At 48.4% G+C, this 17,548-nt stretch overlaps 1 protein-coding gene across 2 annotated transcripts in view; it reads left to right on the forward strand.

Annotated features, from left to right (window-relative positions):
• The window catches only part of LOC132836325 (serine/threonine-protein kinase MRCK alpha-like), a 148,687-nt gene that overhangs the window by 74,988 nt on the left and 56,151 nt on the right, over positions 1–17,548 (forward strand). For both annotated transcript variants that reach the window (XM_060855755.1, XM_060855756.1), the window contains exons 13-15: positions 13,036–13,278; positions 16,483–16,593; positions 16,790–17,025. In XM_060855755.1, the coding sequence (XP_060711738.1) occupies positions 13,036–13,278; positions 16,483–16,593; positions 16,790–17,025 (590 nt within the window). The remainder of the gene's footprint in view (positions 1–13,035; positions 13,279–16,482; positions 16,594–16,789; positions 17,026–17,548) is intronic.

Here is a 17,548-nt window from a genome sequence, read left to right on the forward strand (position 1 = left end):
ACTGACCGTCAGTACCATTAATCTCTAACTGACCCTCAATGCCATTAATCTCTAACTGACTTACAGCCCCATTAATCTCTAACTGACCCTGAGCCCCATTAATCTCTAACTGACCCTCAGCCCCATTAATCTCTATCTGACCCTCAGTGCCATTAATCTCTAACTGACCCTCAGCTCCATTAATCTCTCAATGACGATCAGCCCCATTAATCTCTAACTGACCCTCCGCTCCGTTAATTTCTAACTAACCCTCAGTGCCATTAATCTCGAACTGACCCTCAGCCCTATTAATCTCTAACTGACCCTCAGTGCCATTAATCTCTAACTGACCCTCAGCTCCATTAATCTCTAACTGACCCTCAGTGCCATTAATCTCTAACTGACCCCCAGCCCCGTTAATCTCTAACTGACCCCCAGCCCCATTAATCTCTAACTGACCCTCAGTGCCATTAATCTCTAACTAACCATCAGCCCCATTAATCTCTAACTGACCCTCAGTGCCATTAATCTCTAACTGACCCTCAGTGCCATTAATCTCTAACTGTCCCACAGCCCCATTAATCTCTAACTGACCCTCAGTGCCATTAACCTTTAACTGACCCTCAGTGCCATTAACCTCTAACTGACCCACAGCCCCATTACTCTCTAACTGACCCTCAGCTCCATTAATCTCTCACTGACCCTCAGCCCCATTAATCTCTCACTGACCCTCAGCCCCATTAATCTCTAAGTGACCCTCAGTGCCATTAATCTCTAACAGACCCACAGCCCCATTAATCTCTAACTAACCATCAGCCCCATTAATCTCTAACTGACCCTCAGTGCCATTAATCTCTAACTGACCCTCAGTGCCATTAATCTCTAACTGTCCCACAGCCCCATTAATCTCTAACTGACCCTCAGTGCCATTAACCTTTAACTGACCCTCAGTGCCATTAACCTCTAACTGACCCACAGCCCCATTACTCTCTAACTGACCCTCAGCTCCATTAATCTCTCACTGACCCTCAGCCCCATTAATCTCTCACTGACCCTCAGCCCCATTAATCTCTAAGTGACCCTCAGTGCCATTAATCTCTAACAGACCCACAGCCCCATTAATCTCTAAATGACGATCAGCCCCATTAATCTCTAACTGACCCTCAGCTCCATTAATCTCTATCTGACCCTCAGTGCCATTAATCTCTAACTGACCCTCCGCTCCGTTAATTTCTAACTGACCCTCAGTGCCATTAATCTCTAACTGACCCCCAGCCCCATTAATCTCTAACTGACCCACAGTCCCATTAATCTCTAACTAACCATCAGCCCCATTAATCTCTAACTGACCCTCAGCCCCATTAATCTCTATCTGACCCTCAGCGCCATTAATCTCTAACTGACCCTCAGCCCCATTAATCTCTAACTGACCCTCAGTGCCATTAATCTCTAACTGACCCTCAGCCCCATTAATTTCTAACTGACCCTCAGCCCCATTAATCTCTAACTGACCCTCAGCTCCATTAATCTCTAACTGACCCTCAGTGCCATTAATCTCTAACTGACCCACAGCCCCATTAATCTCTAACTGAACCTCAGCCCCATTAATCTCTAAATGACCCTCAGCGCCATTAATCTCTAACTGTCCCTCAGCTCCATTAATCTCTAACTGACCCACAGCTCCATTAATCTCTAAATGACGATCAGCCCCATTAATCTCTAACTGACCCTCAGTGCCATTAATCTCTAACTGACCCTCCGCTCCGTTAATTTCTAACTGACCCTCAGTGCCATTAATCTCTAACTGACCCCCAGCCCCATTAATCTCTAACTGACCCACAGCCCCATTAATCTCTAAATGACCCTCAGCGCCATTAATCTCTAACTGTCCCTCAGCTCCATTAATCTCTAACTGACCCACAGCCCCATTAATCTCTAAATGACGATCAGCCCCATTAATCTCTAACTGACCCTCAGTGCCATTAATCTCTAACTGACCCTCCGCTCCGTTAATTTCTAACTGACCCTCAGTGCCATTAATCTCTAACTGACCCCCAGCCCCATTAATCTCTAACTGACCCACAGCCCCATTAATCTCTAACTAACCATCAGCCCCATTAATCTCTAACTGACCCTCAGGTCCATTAATCTCTAACTGACCGACAGCCCCATTAATCTCTAACTGACCCTCAGCTCCATTAATCTCTATCTGACCCTCAGTGCCATTAATCTCTAACTGACCCTCAGCCCCATTAATTTCTAACTGACCCTCAGCCCCATTAATCTCTAACTGACCCTCAGCTCCATTAATCTCTAACTGACCCACAGCCACATTAATCTCTAACTGAACCTCAGCCCCATTAATCTCTAAATGACCCTCAGCGCCATTAATCTCTAACTGTCCCTCAGCTCCATTAATCTCTAACTGTCCCTCAGCTCCATTAATCTCTAACTGACCCACAGCCCCATTAATCTCTAACTGACCCTCAGTGCCATTAATCACTAACTGACCCTCAGCCCCATTAATCTCTCACTGACCCTCAGCTCCATTAATCTCTATCTGACCCTCAGCTCCATTAATCTCTCACTGACCCACAGTCCCATTAATCTCTAACTGACCCTCAGCTCCATTAATCTCTAACTGACCCTCAGCCCCATTAATCTCTAACTGACCCTCAGTGCCATTAATCTCTAACTGACCCACAGCCCCATTAATCTCTAACTGACCCTCAGTGCCATTAATCTCTCAATGACCCTCAGCTCCATTACTCTCTATCTGACCCTCAGTGCCATTAATCTCTAACTGACCCTCAGTCCCATTAATCTCTAACTGACCCTCAGCTCCAATAATCTCTAACTGACCCTCATCGCCATTAATCTCTAACTGACCCTCAGTGCCATTAATCTCTAACTGACCCTCAGTACCATTACTCTCTAACTGACCCACAGCCCCATTAATCTCTAACTGACCCTCAGCCCCATTAATCTCCAACTGACCCTCAGCTCGATTACTCTCTAACTGACCCTCAGCTCCATTAATCTCTAACTGACCCTCAGCGCCATTAACCTCTAACTGACACTCAGCCCCATTAATCTCGAACTGACCCTCAGTGCCATTAATCTCTAACTGACCCACTGCCCCATTAATCTCTAACTGACCCTCAGCCCCATTAATCTCTAACTGACCCTCAGTGCCATTAATCTCTAACTGACCCACTGCCCCATTAATCTCTAACTGACCTTCAGCTCCATTAATCTCTAACTGACCCACAGCCACATTAATCTCTAACGGACCCACAGCGCCATTAATCTCTCACTGACCCTCAGCTCCATTAATCTCTATCTGACCCTCAGTGCCATTAATCTCTAACTGACCCTCAGTCCCATTAATCTCTAACTGACCCTCAGCTCCAATAATCTCTATCTGACCCTCAGTGCCATTAATCTCTATCTGACCCACAGCTCCATTACTCTCTAACTGACCCACAGCCCCATTAATCTCGAACTGACCCTCAGCTCCATTAATCTCTAACTGACCCACAGCCCCATTAATCTCTAAATGACGATCAGCCCCATTAATCTCTAACTGACCCTCAGCTCCATTAATCTCTATCTGACCCTCAGTGCCATTAATCTCTAACTGACCCTCCGCTCCGTTAATCTCTAACTGACCCTCAGTGCCATTAATCTCTAACTGACCTACAGCCCCATTAATCTCTAACTGACCCACAGCCCCATTAATCACTAACTGACCCCCAGTGTCATTAATCTCTAACTGACCCTCAGCTCCATTAATCTCTAACTGACCCTCAGTGCCATGAATCTCTAACTGACCCACAGCCACATTAATCTCTAACTGACCCACAGCTCCATTAATCTCTAACTGACTCTCAGTGCCATTAATCTCTAACTGACCTACAGCCCCATTAATCTCTAACTGACCTACAGCTCCATTAATCTCCAACTGACTCTCAGTGCCATTAATCTCTAACTGACCCACAGCTCCATTAATCTCTAACTGACTCTCAGTGCCATTAATCTCTAACTGACCCACAGCCCCACTAATCTCTAACTGACCCTCAGCTCCATTAATCGCTAACTGACCCTCCGCCCCATTAATCTATAACTGACCGTCAGTACCATTAATCTCTAACTGACCCTCAATGCCATTAATCTCTAACTGACCCACAGCCCCATTAATCTCTAACTGACCCTCAGTGCCATTAATCTCTAACTGACCCTCAGCCCCATTAATCTCTGACTGACCCTCAGTGCCATTAATCTCTAACTGACCCTCAGCTCCATTAATCTCTAAATGACCCTTAGTGCCATTAATCTCTAACTGACCTACAGCCCCGTTAATCTCTAACTGACCCCCAGCCCCATTAATCTCTAACTGACCCTCAGTGCCATTAATCTCTAACTGACCCACAGCCCCATTAATCTCTAACTAACCATCAGCCCCATTAATCTCTATCTGACCCTCAGTGCCATTAACCTTTAACTGACCCTCAGTGCCATTAATCTCTAACTGACCCTCAGCTCCATTAATCTCTAACTGACCCACAGCCCCATTACTCTCTAACTGACCCTCAGCTCCATTAATCTCTCACTGACCCTCAGTGCCATTAATCTCTAACTGACACACAGCCCCATTAATCTCTAACTGACCCACAGCCCCATTAATCTCTAAATGACGATCAGCCCCATTAATCTCTAACTGACCCTCTGCCCCATTAATCTATAACTGACCGTCAGTACCATTAATCTCTAACTGACCCTCAATGCCATTAATCTCTAACTGACCCACAGCCCCATTAATCTCTAACTGACCCTCGGTGCCATTAATCTCTAACTGACCCTCAGCCCCATTAATCTCTATCTGACCCTCAGTGCCATTAATCTCTAACTGACCCTCAGCTCCATTAATCTCTAAATGACGATCAGCCCCATTAATCTCTAACTGACCCTCAGCTCCATTAATCTCTATCTGACCCTCAGTGCCATTAATCTCTAACTGACCCTCCGCTCCGTTAATTTCTAACTGACCCTCAGCCCTATTAATCTCTAACTGACCCTCAGCCCTATTAATCTCTAATTGACCCTCAGTGCCATTAATCTCTAACTGACCCTCAGCTCCATTAATCTCTAACTGACCCTCAGTGCCATTAATCTCCAACTGACCCCCAGCCCCATTAATCTCCAACTGACCCCCAGCCCCATTAATCTCTAACTGACCCTCAGTGCCATTAATCTCTAACTGACCCACAGCCCCATTAATCTCTAACTAACCATCAGCCCCATTAATCTCTAACTGACCCTCAGTGCCATTAATCTCTAACTGACCCTCAGCTCCATTAATCTCTAACTGTCCCACAGCCCCATTAATCTCTAACTGACCCTCAGCGCCATTAATCTCTAACTGACCCTCAGCCCCATTAATCTCTAACTGACCCTCAGCTCCATTAATCTCTAACTGACCCACAGCCCCATTAATCTCTATCTGACCCTCAGTGCCATTAACCTTTAACTGACCCTCAGTGCCATTAATCTCTAACTGACCCTCAGCTCCATTAATCTCTAACTGACCCTCAGCTCCATTACTCTCTAACTGACCCTCAGCTCCATTAATCTCTAACTGACCCACAGCCCCATTAATCTCTAAATGACCCACAGCCCCATTAATCTCTAAATGACCCTCAGCCCCATTAATCTCTAACTGACCCTCAGCTCCATTAATCTCTATCTGACCCTCAGTGCCATTAATCTCTAACTGACCCTCCGCTCCGTTAATTTCTAACTGACCCCCAGCGCCATTAATCTCTAACTGACCCCCAGCGCCATTAATCTCTAACTGACCCCCAGCCCCATTAATCTCTAACTAACCATCAGCCCCATTAATCTCTAACTGACCCTCAGCTCCATTAATCTCTAACTGACCCACAGCCCCATTAATCTCTATCTGACCCTCAGTGCCATTAACCTTTAACTGACCCTCAGTGCCATTAATCTCTAACTGACCCTCAGCTCCATTAATCTCTAACTGACCCCCAGCCCCATTACTCTCTAACTGACCCCCAGCCCCATTAATCTCTAACTGACCCTCAGTGCCATTAATCTCTAACTGACCATCCGCCCCATTAATCTCTAACTGACCCACAGCCACATTAATCTCTAACTGAACCTCAGCCCCATTAATCTCTAAATGACCCTCAGTGCCATTAATCTCTAACTGACCCTCAGCTCCATTAATCTCTAACTGTCCCTCAGCTCCATTAATCTCTAACTGACCCACAGCCCCATTAATCTCTAACTGACCCTCAGTGCCATTAATCACTAACTGACCCTCAGCCCCATTAATCTCTCACTGACCCACAGCCCCAGTAATCTCTAACTGACCCTCAGCCCCATTAATCTCTAACTGACCCTCAGCCCCATTAATCTCTAACTGACCCTCAGTGCCATTAACCTTTAACTGACCCTCAGTGCCATTACTCTCTAACTGACCCTCAGCTCCATTAATCTCTCACTGACCCTCAGCCCCATTAATCTCTAACTGACCCTCAGTGCCATTAATCTCTAACTGACCCACAGCCCCATTAATCTCTAAATGACGATCAGCACCATTAATCTCTAACTGACCCTCAGCTCCATTAATCTCTAACTGACCCTCCGTCCCATTAATCTATAACTGACCGTCAGTACCATTAATCTCTAACTGACCCTCAATGCCATTAATCTCTAACTGACTTACAGCCCCATTAATCTCGAACTGACCCTCAGCCCTATTAATCTCTAACTGACCCTCAGTGCCATTAATCTCTAACTGACCCTCAGCTCCATTAATCTCTAACTGACCCTCAGTGCCATTAATCTCTAACTGACCCCCAGCCCCGTTAATCTCTAACTGACCCCCAGCCCCATTAATCTCTAACTGACCCTCAGTGCCATTAATCTCTAACTGACCCTCAGTGCCATTAATCTCTAACTAACCATCAGCCCCATTAACCTTTAACTGACCCTCAGTGCCATTAACCTCTAACTGACCCACAGCCCCATTACTCTCTAACTGACCCACAGCCCCATTAATCTCTCACTGACCCTCAGCCCCATTAATCTCTAACTGACCCTCAGTGCCATTAATCTCTAACTGACCCACAGCCCCATTAATCTCTAAATGACGATCAGCCCCATTAATCTCTAACTGACCCTCAGCTCCATTAATCTCTATCTGACCCTCAATGCCATTAATCTCTAACTGACCCTCCGCTCCGTTAATTTCTAACTGACCCTCAGTGCCATTAATCTCTAACTGACCCCCAGCCCCATTAATCTCTAACTGACCCACAGTCCCATTAATCTCTAACTAACCATCAGCCCCATTAATCTCTAACTGACCCTCAGCTCCATTAATCTCTAACTGACCCACAGCCCCATTAATCTCTAACTGACCCTCAGCTCCATTAATCTCTATCTGACCCTCAGTGCCATTAATCTCTAACTGACCCTCAGCCCCATTAATTTCTAACTGACCCTCTGCCCCATTAATCTCTAACTGACCCTCAGCTCCATTAATCTCTAACTGACCCTCAGTGCCATTAATCTCTAACTGACCCACAGCCACATTAATCTCTAACTGAACCTCAGCCCCATTAATCTCTAAATGACCCTCAGCGCCATTAATCTCTAACTGTCCCTCAGCTCCATTAATCTCTAACTGACCCACAGCCCCATTAATCTCTAAATGACGATCAGCCCCATTAATCTCTAACTGACCCTCAGTGCCATTAATCTCTAACTGACCCTCCGCTCCGTTAATTTCTAACTGACCCTCAGTGCCATTAATCTCTAACTGACCCCCAGCCCCATTAATCTCTAACTGACCCACAGCCCCATTAATCTCTAACTAACCATCAGCCCCATTAATCTCTAACTGACCCTCAGCTCCATTAATCTCTAACTGACCCACAGCCCCATTAATCTCTAACTGACCCTCAGCTCCATTAATCTCTATCTGACCCTCAGTGCCATTAATCTCTAACTGACCCTCAGCCCCATTAATTTCTAACTGACCCTCAGCCCCATTAATCTCTAACTGACCCTCAGCTCCATTAATCTCTAACTGACCCTCAGTGCCATTAATCTCTAACTGACCCACAGCCACATTAATCTCTAACTGAACCTCAGCCCCATTAATCTCTAAATGACACTCAGCGCCATTAATCTCTAACTGTCCCTCAGCTCCATTAATCTCTAACTGTCTCTCAGCTCCATTAATCTCTAACTGACCCACAGCCCCATTAATCTCTAACTGACCCTCAGTGCCATTAATCACTAACTGACCCTCAGCCCCATTAATCTCTATCTGACCCTCAGCTCCAATAATCTCTATCTGACCCTCAGCTCCATTAATCTCTCACTGACCCACAGTCCCATTAATCTCTAACTGACCCTCAGCTCCATTAATCTCTAACTGACCCTCAGCCCCATTAATCTCTAACTGACCCTCAGTGCCATTAATCTCTAACTGACCCACAGCCCCATTAATCGCTAACTGACCCTCAGTGCCATTAATCTCTCAATGACCCTCAGCTCCATTACTCTCTATCTGACCCTCAGTGCCATTAATCTCTAACTGACCCTCAGTCCCATTAATCTCTAACTGACCCTCAGCTCCAATAATCTCTAACTGACCCTCATCGCCATTAATCTCTAACTGACCCTCAGTGCCATTAATCTCTAACTGACCCTCAGTACCATTACTCTCTAACTGACCCACAGCCCCATTAATCTCTAACTGACCCTCAGCCCCATTAATCTCCAACTGACCCTCAGCTCGATTACTCTCTAACTGACCCTCAGCTCCATTAATCTCTAACTGACCCTCAGCGCCATTAACCTCTAACTGACACTCAGCCCCATTAATCTCGAACTGACCCTCAGTGCCATTAATCTCTAACTGACCCACTGCCCCATAAATCTCTAACTGACCCTCAGCCCCATTAATCTCGAACTGACCCTCAGTGCCATTAATCTCTAACTGACCCACTGCCCCATTAATCTCTAACTGACCTTCAGCTCCATTAATCTCTAACTGACCCACAGCCACATTAATCTCTAACGGACCCACAGCGCCATTAATCTCTCACTGACCCTCAGCTCCATTAATCTCTATCTGACCCTCAGTGCCATTAATCTCTAACTGACCCTCAGTCCCATTAATCTCTAACTGACCCTCAGCTCCAATAATCTCTAACTGACCCACAGCCCCATTAATCTCGAACTGACCCTCAGCTCCATTAATCTCTAACTGACCCTCAGCCCCATTAATCTCCAACTGACCCTCAGCTCGATTACTCTCTAACTGACCCTCAGTGCCATTAATCTCTAACTGACCCACAGCCCCATTAATCTCTAACTGCCCCTCAGTGCCGTTAATCTCTAACTGACCCTCAGCCCAAATAATCTCTAACTGACCCCCAACCCATTAACCACTAACTGACCTTCAGTGCCGTTAATCTCTAACTGACCCTCAGTGCCATTAACCTCTAACTGACCCACAGCCCCATTACTCTCTAACTGACCCTCAGCTCCATTAATCTCTCACTGACCCTCAGCCCCATTAATCTCTAACTGACCCTCAGTGCCATTAATCTCTAACTGACCCACAGCCCCATTAATCTCTAAATGACGATCAGCCCCATTAATCTCTATCTGACCCTCAGCTCCATTAATCTCTATCTGACCCTCAGTGCCATTAATCTCTAACTGACCCTCCGCTCCGTTAATTTCTAACTGACCCTCAGTGCCATTAATCTCTAACTGACCCCCAGCCCCATTAATCTCTAACTGACCCCCAGCCCCATTAATCTCTAACTAACCATCAGCCCCATTAATCTCTAACTGACCCTCAGCTCCATTAATCTCTAACTGACCCACAGCCCCATTAATCTCTAACTGACCCTCAGCTCCATTAATCTCTATCTGACCCTCAGTGCCATTAATCTCTAACTGACCCTCAGCCCCATTAATTTCTAACTGACCCTCAGCCCCATTAATCTCTAACTGACCCTCAGCTCCATTAATCTCTAACTGACCCTCAGTGCCATTAATCTCTAACTGACCCACAGCCACATTAATCTCTAACTGAACCTCAGCCCCATTAATCTCTAAATGACCCTCAGCGCCATTAATCTCTAACTGTCCCTCAGCTCCATTAATCTCTAACTGACCCACAGCCCCATTAATCTCTAACTAACCATCAGCCCCATTAATCTCTAACTGACCCTCAGCTCCATTAATCTCTAACTGACCCACAGCCCCATTAATCTCTAACTGACCCTCAGCTCCATTAATCTCTATCTGACCCTCAGTGCCATTAATCTCTATCTGACCCTCAGCCCCATTAATCTCTAACTGACCCTCAGCTCCATTAATCTCTAACTGACCCTCAGCTCCATTAATCTCTAACTGACCCACAGCCACATTAATCTCTAACTGAACCTCAGCCCCATTAATCTCTAAATGACCCTCAGTGCCATTAATCTCTAACTGTCCCTCAGCTCCATTAATCTCTAACTGACCCTCAGCTCCAATAATCTCTAACTGACCCTCATCGCCATTAATCTCTAACTGACCCTCAGTGCCATTAATCTCTAACTGACCCACAGCCCCATTAATCTCTAACTGACCCACAGCCCCATTAATCTCTAACTGACCCTCAGTGCCATTAATCACTAACTGACCCTCAGCCCCATTAATCTCTCACTGACCCTCAGCTCCATTAATCTCTATCTGACCCTCAGCTCCATTAATCTCTAACTGACCCTCAGCTCCATTAATCTCTAACTGACCCTCAGCCCCATTAATCTCTAACTGACCCTCAGTGCCATTAATCTCTCAATGACCCTCAGCTCCATTACTCTCTATCTGACCCTCAGTCCCATTAATCTCTAACTGACCCTCAGCTCCAATAATCTCTAACTGACCCTCATCGCCATTAATCTCTAACTGACCCTCAGTGCCATTAATCTCTAACTGACCCTCAGTACCATTACTCTCTAACTGACCCACAGCCCCATTAATCTCTAACTGACCCTCAGCCCCATTAATCTCCAACTGACCCTCAGCTCGATTACTCTCTAACTGACCCTCAGATCCATTAATCTCTAACTGACCCACAGCCCCATTAATCTCTAACTGACCCTCAGCTCCATTAATCTCTATCTGACCCTCAGTGCCATTAATCTCTAACTGACCCTCAGCCCCATTAATTTCTAACTGACCCTCAGCCCCATTAATCTCTAACTGACCCTCAGCCCCATTAATCTCTAACTGACCCTCAGTGCCATTAATCTCTAACTGACCCACAGCCACATTAATCTCTAACTGAACCTCAGCCCCATTAATCTCTAAATGACCCTCAGCGCCATTAATCTCTAACTGTCCCTCAGCTCCATTAATCTCTAACTGACCCACAGCCCCATTAATCTCTAACTAACCATCAGCCCCATTAATCTCTAACTGACCCTCAGCTCCATTAATCTCTAACTGACCCACAGCCCCATTAATCTCTAACTGACCCTCAGCTCCATTAATCTCTATCTGACCCTCAGTGCCATTAATCTCTATCTGACCCTCAGCCCCATTAATCTCTAACTGACCCTCAGCTCCATTAATCTCTAACTGACCCACAGCCACATTAATCTCTAACTGAACCTCAGCCCCATTAATCTCTAAATGACCCTCAGTGCCATTAATCTCTAACTGTCCCTCAGCTCCATTAATCTCTAACTGACCCACAGCCCCATTAATCTCTAACTGACCCTCAGTGCCATTAATCACTAACTGACCCTCAGCCCCATTAATCTCTCACTGACCCTCAGCTCCATTAATCTCTATCTGACCCTCAGCTCCATTAATCTCTAACTGACCCACAGTCCCATTAATCTCTAACTGACCCTCAGCTCCATTAATCTCTAACTGACCCTCAGCCCCATTAATCTCTAACTGACCCTCAGTGCCATTAATCTCTCAATGACCCTCAGCTCCATTACTCTCTATCTGACCCTCAGTGCCATTAATCTCTAACTGACCCTCAGTCCCATTAATCTCTAACTGACCCTCAGCTCCAATAATCTCTAACTGACCCTCATCGCCATTAATCTCTAACTGACCCTCAGTGCCATTAATCTCTAACTGACCCTCAGTACCATTACTCTCTAACTGACCCACAGCCCCATTAATCTCTAACTGACCCTCAGCCCCATTAATCTCCAACTGACCCTCAGCTCGATTACTCTCTAACTGACCCTCAGCTCCATTAATCTCTAACTGACCCTCAGCGCCATTAACCTCTAACTGACACTCAGCCCCATTAATCTCGAACTGACCCTCAGTGCCATTAATCTCTAACTGACCCACTGCCCCATTAATCTCTAACTGACCTTCAGCTCCATTAATCTCTAACTGACCCTCAGCCCCATTAATCTCGAACTGACCCTCAGTGCCATTAATCTCTAACTGACCCACTGCCCCATTAATCTCTAACTGACCTTCAGCTCCATTAATCTCTAACTGACCCACAGCCACATTAATCTCTAACTGACCCTCAGCTCCATTAATCTCTAACTGACCCTCAGCTCCAATAATCTCTAACTGACCCTCAGTGCCATTAATCTCTATCTGACCCACAGCTCCATTACTCTCTAACTGACCCACAGCCCCATTAATCTCGAACTGACCCTCTGTGCCATTAATCTCTAACTGACCCTCAGCTCCATTAATCTCTAACTGACCCTCAGCCCCATTAATCTCCAACTGACCCTCAGCTCGATTACTCTCTAACTGACCCTCAGTGCCATTAATCTCTAACTGACCCACAGCCCCATTAATCTCTAACTGCCCCTCAGTGCCATTAATCTCTAACTGACCCTCAGCCCAAATAATCTCTAACTGACCCCCAACCCATTAACCACTAACTGACCTTCAGTGCCGTTAATCTCTAACTGACCCTCAGTGCCACTTGTTTCCGATTGGGTTTTGTTGTGTTTGTAGGATCTGGCTGAGTCCCGGGAGCAGCTGGGCGTTCAGAGCCGGGAGTTGCGCGAGGCTCAGGTCAAGCGCCAGCGTGCGGAGGAGGAGATGCAGGAAGGCGAGGAGCGTTACTCCCAGCTCCGCCTGCAGAAGCAGAAGTTGTCCCGGGATCTGCGCGACCGGGAGGAGGAGATGGAGGTGGTCATGGAGAAGGTGGAGAGTCTGCGGCAACAGCTGAGCACGGCAGACCGGTGCCGGCTGGTGGTGAGTGGGTGGCCAGGGTGCGGTGGGACTGGGATCAAAGCAGCTGCAGCGTCTGGAGTGGAGGCCAATCAGCATTCCAGAGGCCCTCTTGTATCTCCCCATTCGGAAAGAAGCAGATACATGGGAACCCTTCAATTCCCTCTCCGAGCCACTCACCATCCTGACCTGGCAATCTATCGCCATTCCTTCAGTGTCGCTGGGTCAAAGGTCTGGAATTGCCTCCCTCAGGGCATTGTGGGTCAACCTACAGCAGGTGGACTGCAGCAGTTCCAGAAGGCAGCTCAGCTCCACCTCAAACCAGGGATCTTGTTAAAAATTAGGGTTAAAGACAAATGAGAATTTATTTGCTTTGGGAGTCTTTTGAACTCTCTTCCTCAAAAGTAGAGGGGCAGCACAGTCTCTGAATATAAAATGCAGACATTGATGGGTTCTTGACAAGTGAGAACCAGCAAGGTTATTGGGTAGGGGGAGCGATGAGGGGCCATCAGATGATTTACGCCCTTACTGAATGATGGAGCAGGCTACAGAGGACCGCTCCTGTCCTCTGACCGTTGACAGTCAGCTGATGGGCAATGGAAGGCTGAACCACGTTTGAGGCTGGCTTTCGAATTGACCGAGAGCCGTCCGTAGGGCTCCGTGTGGAAGGGGCGCTGCTTTATAGGTGCCGCCGTCTTTCCGATATTAAACTGAGGACCTCGTCAGTGGATAGAAAGTTCCCAGAATGATAATCGCAGTGAGGAGCAAGGGCGGAGGGAGACTCCGCAAAATCCCAGGGGGCCGATGGCTATCCTTTGTTCGATGTCACAAAAGGATCTTGATCAGCCAATCCAAGGGAGAGAGCGCAGGTCAAAGTTCCACCCTGCGTCTGGGAAGGAGCAGCCCTACACATGGACTTGGTCAGCTGCAGGCTTCTTGCCTGACAGAAGCGACTACACCTTAAAAAGAAAATAGATGCTTGGTTGGTTGCGAAAATGTTGCGCGATTCCAGCGGCCTCCGATTTTAACGGGATCAGCAAATGAAGCCAAGGTGATGTGCAAGTTGTTCCAGTCTGGAATGACTGCCCGGAAATGTGGGGAGGCAGGTTCAGTTGAGACTTTGGACGGGTGACTTAGAGTCATGCAGAACAGCAACAGTCCAACGTTTCCATGCCGACCAGCTATCTTCAATTATTCTCGTCCCATTTGCCAACATTTAGCCCCATATCCCTCCAAATCCTTCCTATTCATAGAGTCATAGAGATGTACAGCACGGAAACAGACCCTTCAGTCCAACCCGTCCATGCTGACCCGATATCCCAACCCAATCTAGTCCCACCTGCCAGCACTCGGCCCATATCCCTCCAAACCCTTCCTATTCATATACCCATCCAAATGCCTCTTAAATGTTGCAATTGTACCAGCCTCCACCACATCCTCTGGCAGCTCATTCCATACACGCACCACCGTCTGTGTGAAAAAGTTGCCCCTTAGGTCTCTTTTATATCTTGCCCCTCTCACCCTAAACCTATGCCCTCTAGTTCTGGACACCCTGACCCCAGGGAAAAGACTTTGTCTATTTATCCTATCCATGCTCCTCATAATTTTATAAACCTCTATAAGGTCACCCCTCAGCCTCTGGCTCCAGGGAAAACAGCCCCAGCCTGTTCAGCCTCTCCCTGTAGCTCAGATCCTCCAACCCTGGCAACATCCTTGTCAATCTTTTCTGAACCCTTTCAAGTTGTACAACATCTATCCGATAGTGTTCCCATCCAGATGCCTTTTAAATGTTGTTACAGTACCAGCCTCCATCACTTGCTCTGGTAGCCTGTTCCACACACACACAGAGTGTGCAGGGATGTGGGTGATAACACAAGAGATTGGTAGATAATGGGGCCAGACTGGATAATAGCCCCAATGCAGGCGCGATGGGCTGAACAGCCTCCTGGCGCCTCATATCAATTCACACCATCCCTACAGTGTGGAAGCAGGCCATTGAGTCCACACCGACCGTCCGAAGACCATCCCACCCAGACCCGCTCCCTCTATCCTGTAATCATGCATATCCCACAGCTAACCCACCAAGCCTGCACATCCTTAGATGGTATGGGGCAATTTCCCATGGCCAGTCCATCCTAACCAGCACATCCCTGGGCACTATGGGGCAATTTCCCACGACCAATCCACCCTAACCTGCACATCCCTGGACACTATTGGACAATTTAGCACGGCCTGTCCACCCAAACTTGCACATCCCTGGACACTATGGGACATTTTAGCATGGCCAATCCACCCTAACTTGCACATCCCTGGGCACTATGGGACAATTTAGCACGGCCAATCCACCCTAACCTGCACAACCCTGGGCACTATGGGACAATTTAGCAAGGCCAACCCACCCTAACCTGCACATCCCTGGACACTATGGGACAATTTAGCAAGGCCAACCCACCCTAACCTGCACATCCCTGGGCATTATGGGACAATTTAGCACGGCCAATCCACCCTAACCTGCACATCCCTGGGCACTATGGGACAATTTAACCTGCACATCCCTGGGCACTATGGGACAATTTAGCACGGCCAATCCACTCTAACCTGCACATCCCTGGGCACTATGGGACAATTTAACCTGCACATCCCTGGGCACTATGGGACAATTTAGCACGGCCAATCCATGGCGGCACGGTGGCACAGTGGTTAGCACTGCTGCCTCACAGCGCCTGAGACCCGGGTTCAATTCCCGACTCAGGCGACTGTCTGTGTGGAGTTCGCACGTTCTCCCCGTGTCTGTGTGGGTTTCCTCTGGGTGCTCCGGTTTCCTCCCACAGTCCAAAGATGTGCGGGTCAGGTAAATTGGCCATGCTAAATTGCCCATAGTGTTAGGTAAGGGGTAAACATAGGGGTATGGGTGGGTTGCGCTTCGGCGGGTCGGCGTGTACTTGTTGGGCCGAAGGGCCTGTTGCCACACTGTAAGTAATCTAATCTAATCTAACCTGCACGTCTTTGAATCGTGGGAGGAAGCCGGAGCAAACCCACAGGGAGAACGTGCAAACCCTGCACAGAGAGTCGCCTGAGGGTGGAATTGAACCCAAGTCCCTGGCGCCGGGAGGCAGTCGTGCTAACCACTGAGCTATCGTGTGACTCCGGGAAGCGGGGAATATTTCGGCAGCTGGGCGAAGGGTGGGTTTGCCGGCCGTGTCTGACTTGTATCCCCTCTGCCTGCAGCTGGAGGCGAAGATGGAGGAGCAGGCGCAGGAGGTGGCAGAGGAGAGCCAACTGCGGGAGCGGAGCGAGCAGAGGAGGAGGCAACTGGAGGAGGAGTTGGAGAGGCTGAAGGTAAACCTGCAGGGCGGCCTATCACCCATCTATCGCCTCCCCCCTTCTGTACAGCGATACCTGACTACCACAGAGCGGGCAGCAATGCGGGCATACAGTCGCAGACCCACCCTCACCCCCACCCCATGTCCTCTCCGGGAGCAGACTAACCGGGCTCTCCCCCTTCGCCCCTCTCCTGTCTCCCTCTTCCCTGCAGCTGGCACAGACCGGAGCTGACCCCAGCAGCCGAGGCCCTGACCCCAGGCGGGAGCTGGCGGAGGTGCAAGGGAGGGCGCTGGCCTGTGAGGAGGAGCTGGCGCGGCAGCACAGCGCCCAGGCGGCGGAGCTGAAGGCGGCGCGGGAGCAGCTGGAGGAATCAGAGAGCCGGCAGCAGCGGCTGGAGAGGGAGCTGGTGGCCAGCAGAGACCGCCTGGAGAAAGCACGCAGCGAGCGGTGAGGCCAGCACACGGCTGCTGCTGGGCAGAGCTGGTGCCTGCTGGGATTCTGAAAGGGGGAGCGTGTGCCTGCTGGGATTCGGAAAGGAGGAACGTGTGCCTGCTGGGATTCTGACAGGGGAAGCATGTGCCTGCTGGGATTCTGAAAGAGGAATGAGTGCCTGCTGGGATTTGGAAAGGGGGAGCGGGTGCCTGCTGGGGTTCTGGAAGGGGGAATGAGTGTCTGCTGGGATTTGAAAAGGGGAATGTGTGCCTACTGGGATTCTGGAAAGTGGGAACATGTATCTGCTGGGATTCCAGAAAGGGGAACAAGTGCCTGCTGGGGTTCTGGAAGGGGGAATGAGTGCCTGCTGGGGTTCTGGAAGGGGGAATGAGTGCCTGCTGGGGTTCTGGAAGGGGGAATGTGTGCCTGCTGAGGTTCTGGAAGGGGAAATGTGTGCCTGCTGGGTTTCGGATGGTGTTGTTTGCAGGGGGAGGGGGAGAGGGGTGTGTACATGCTGGATTTTGAGGGACTGTGGTTA

Source organism: Hemiscyllium ocellatum, chromosome 46 (assembly GCF_020745735.1).
Source record: "Hemiscyllium ocellatum isolate sHemOce1 chromosome 46, sHemOce1.pat.X.cur, whole genome shotgun sequence".
Taxonomy (NCBI): Eukaryota; Metazoa; Chordata; class Chondrichthyes; order Orectolobiformes; family Hemiscylliidae; genus Hemiscyllium; species Hemiscyllium ocellatum.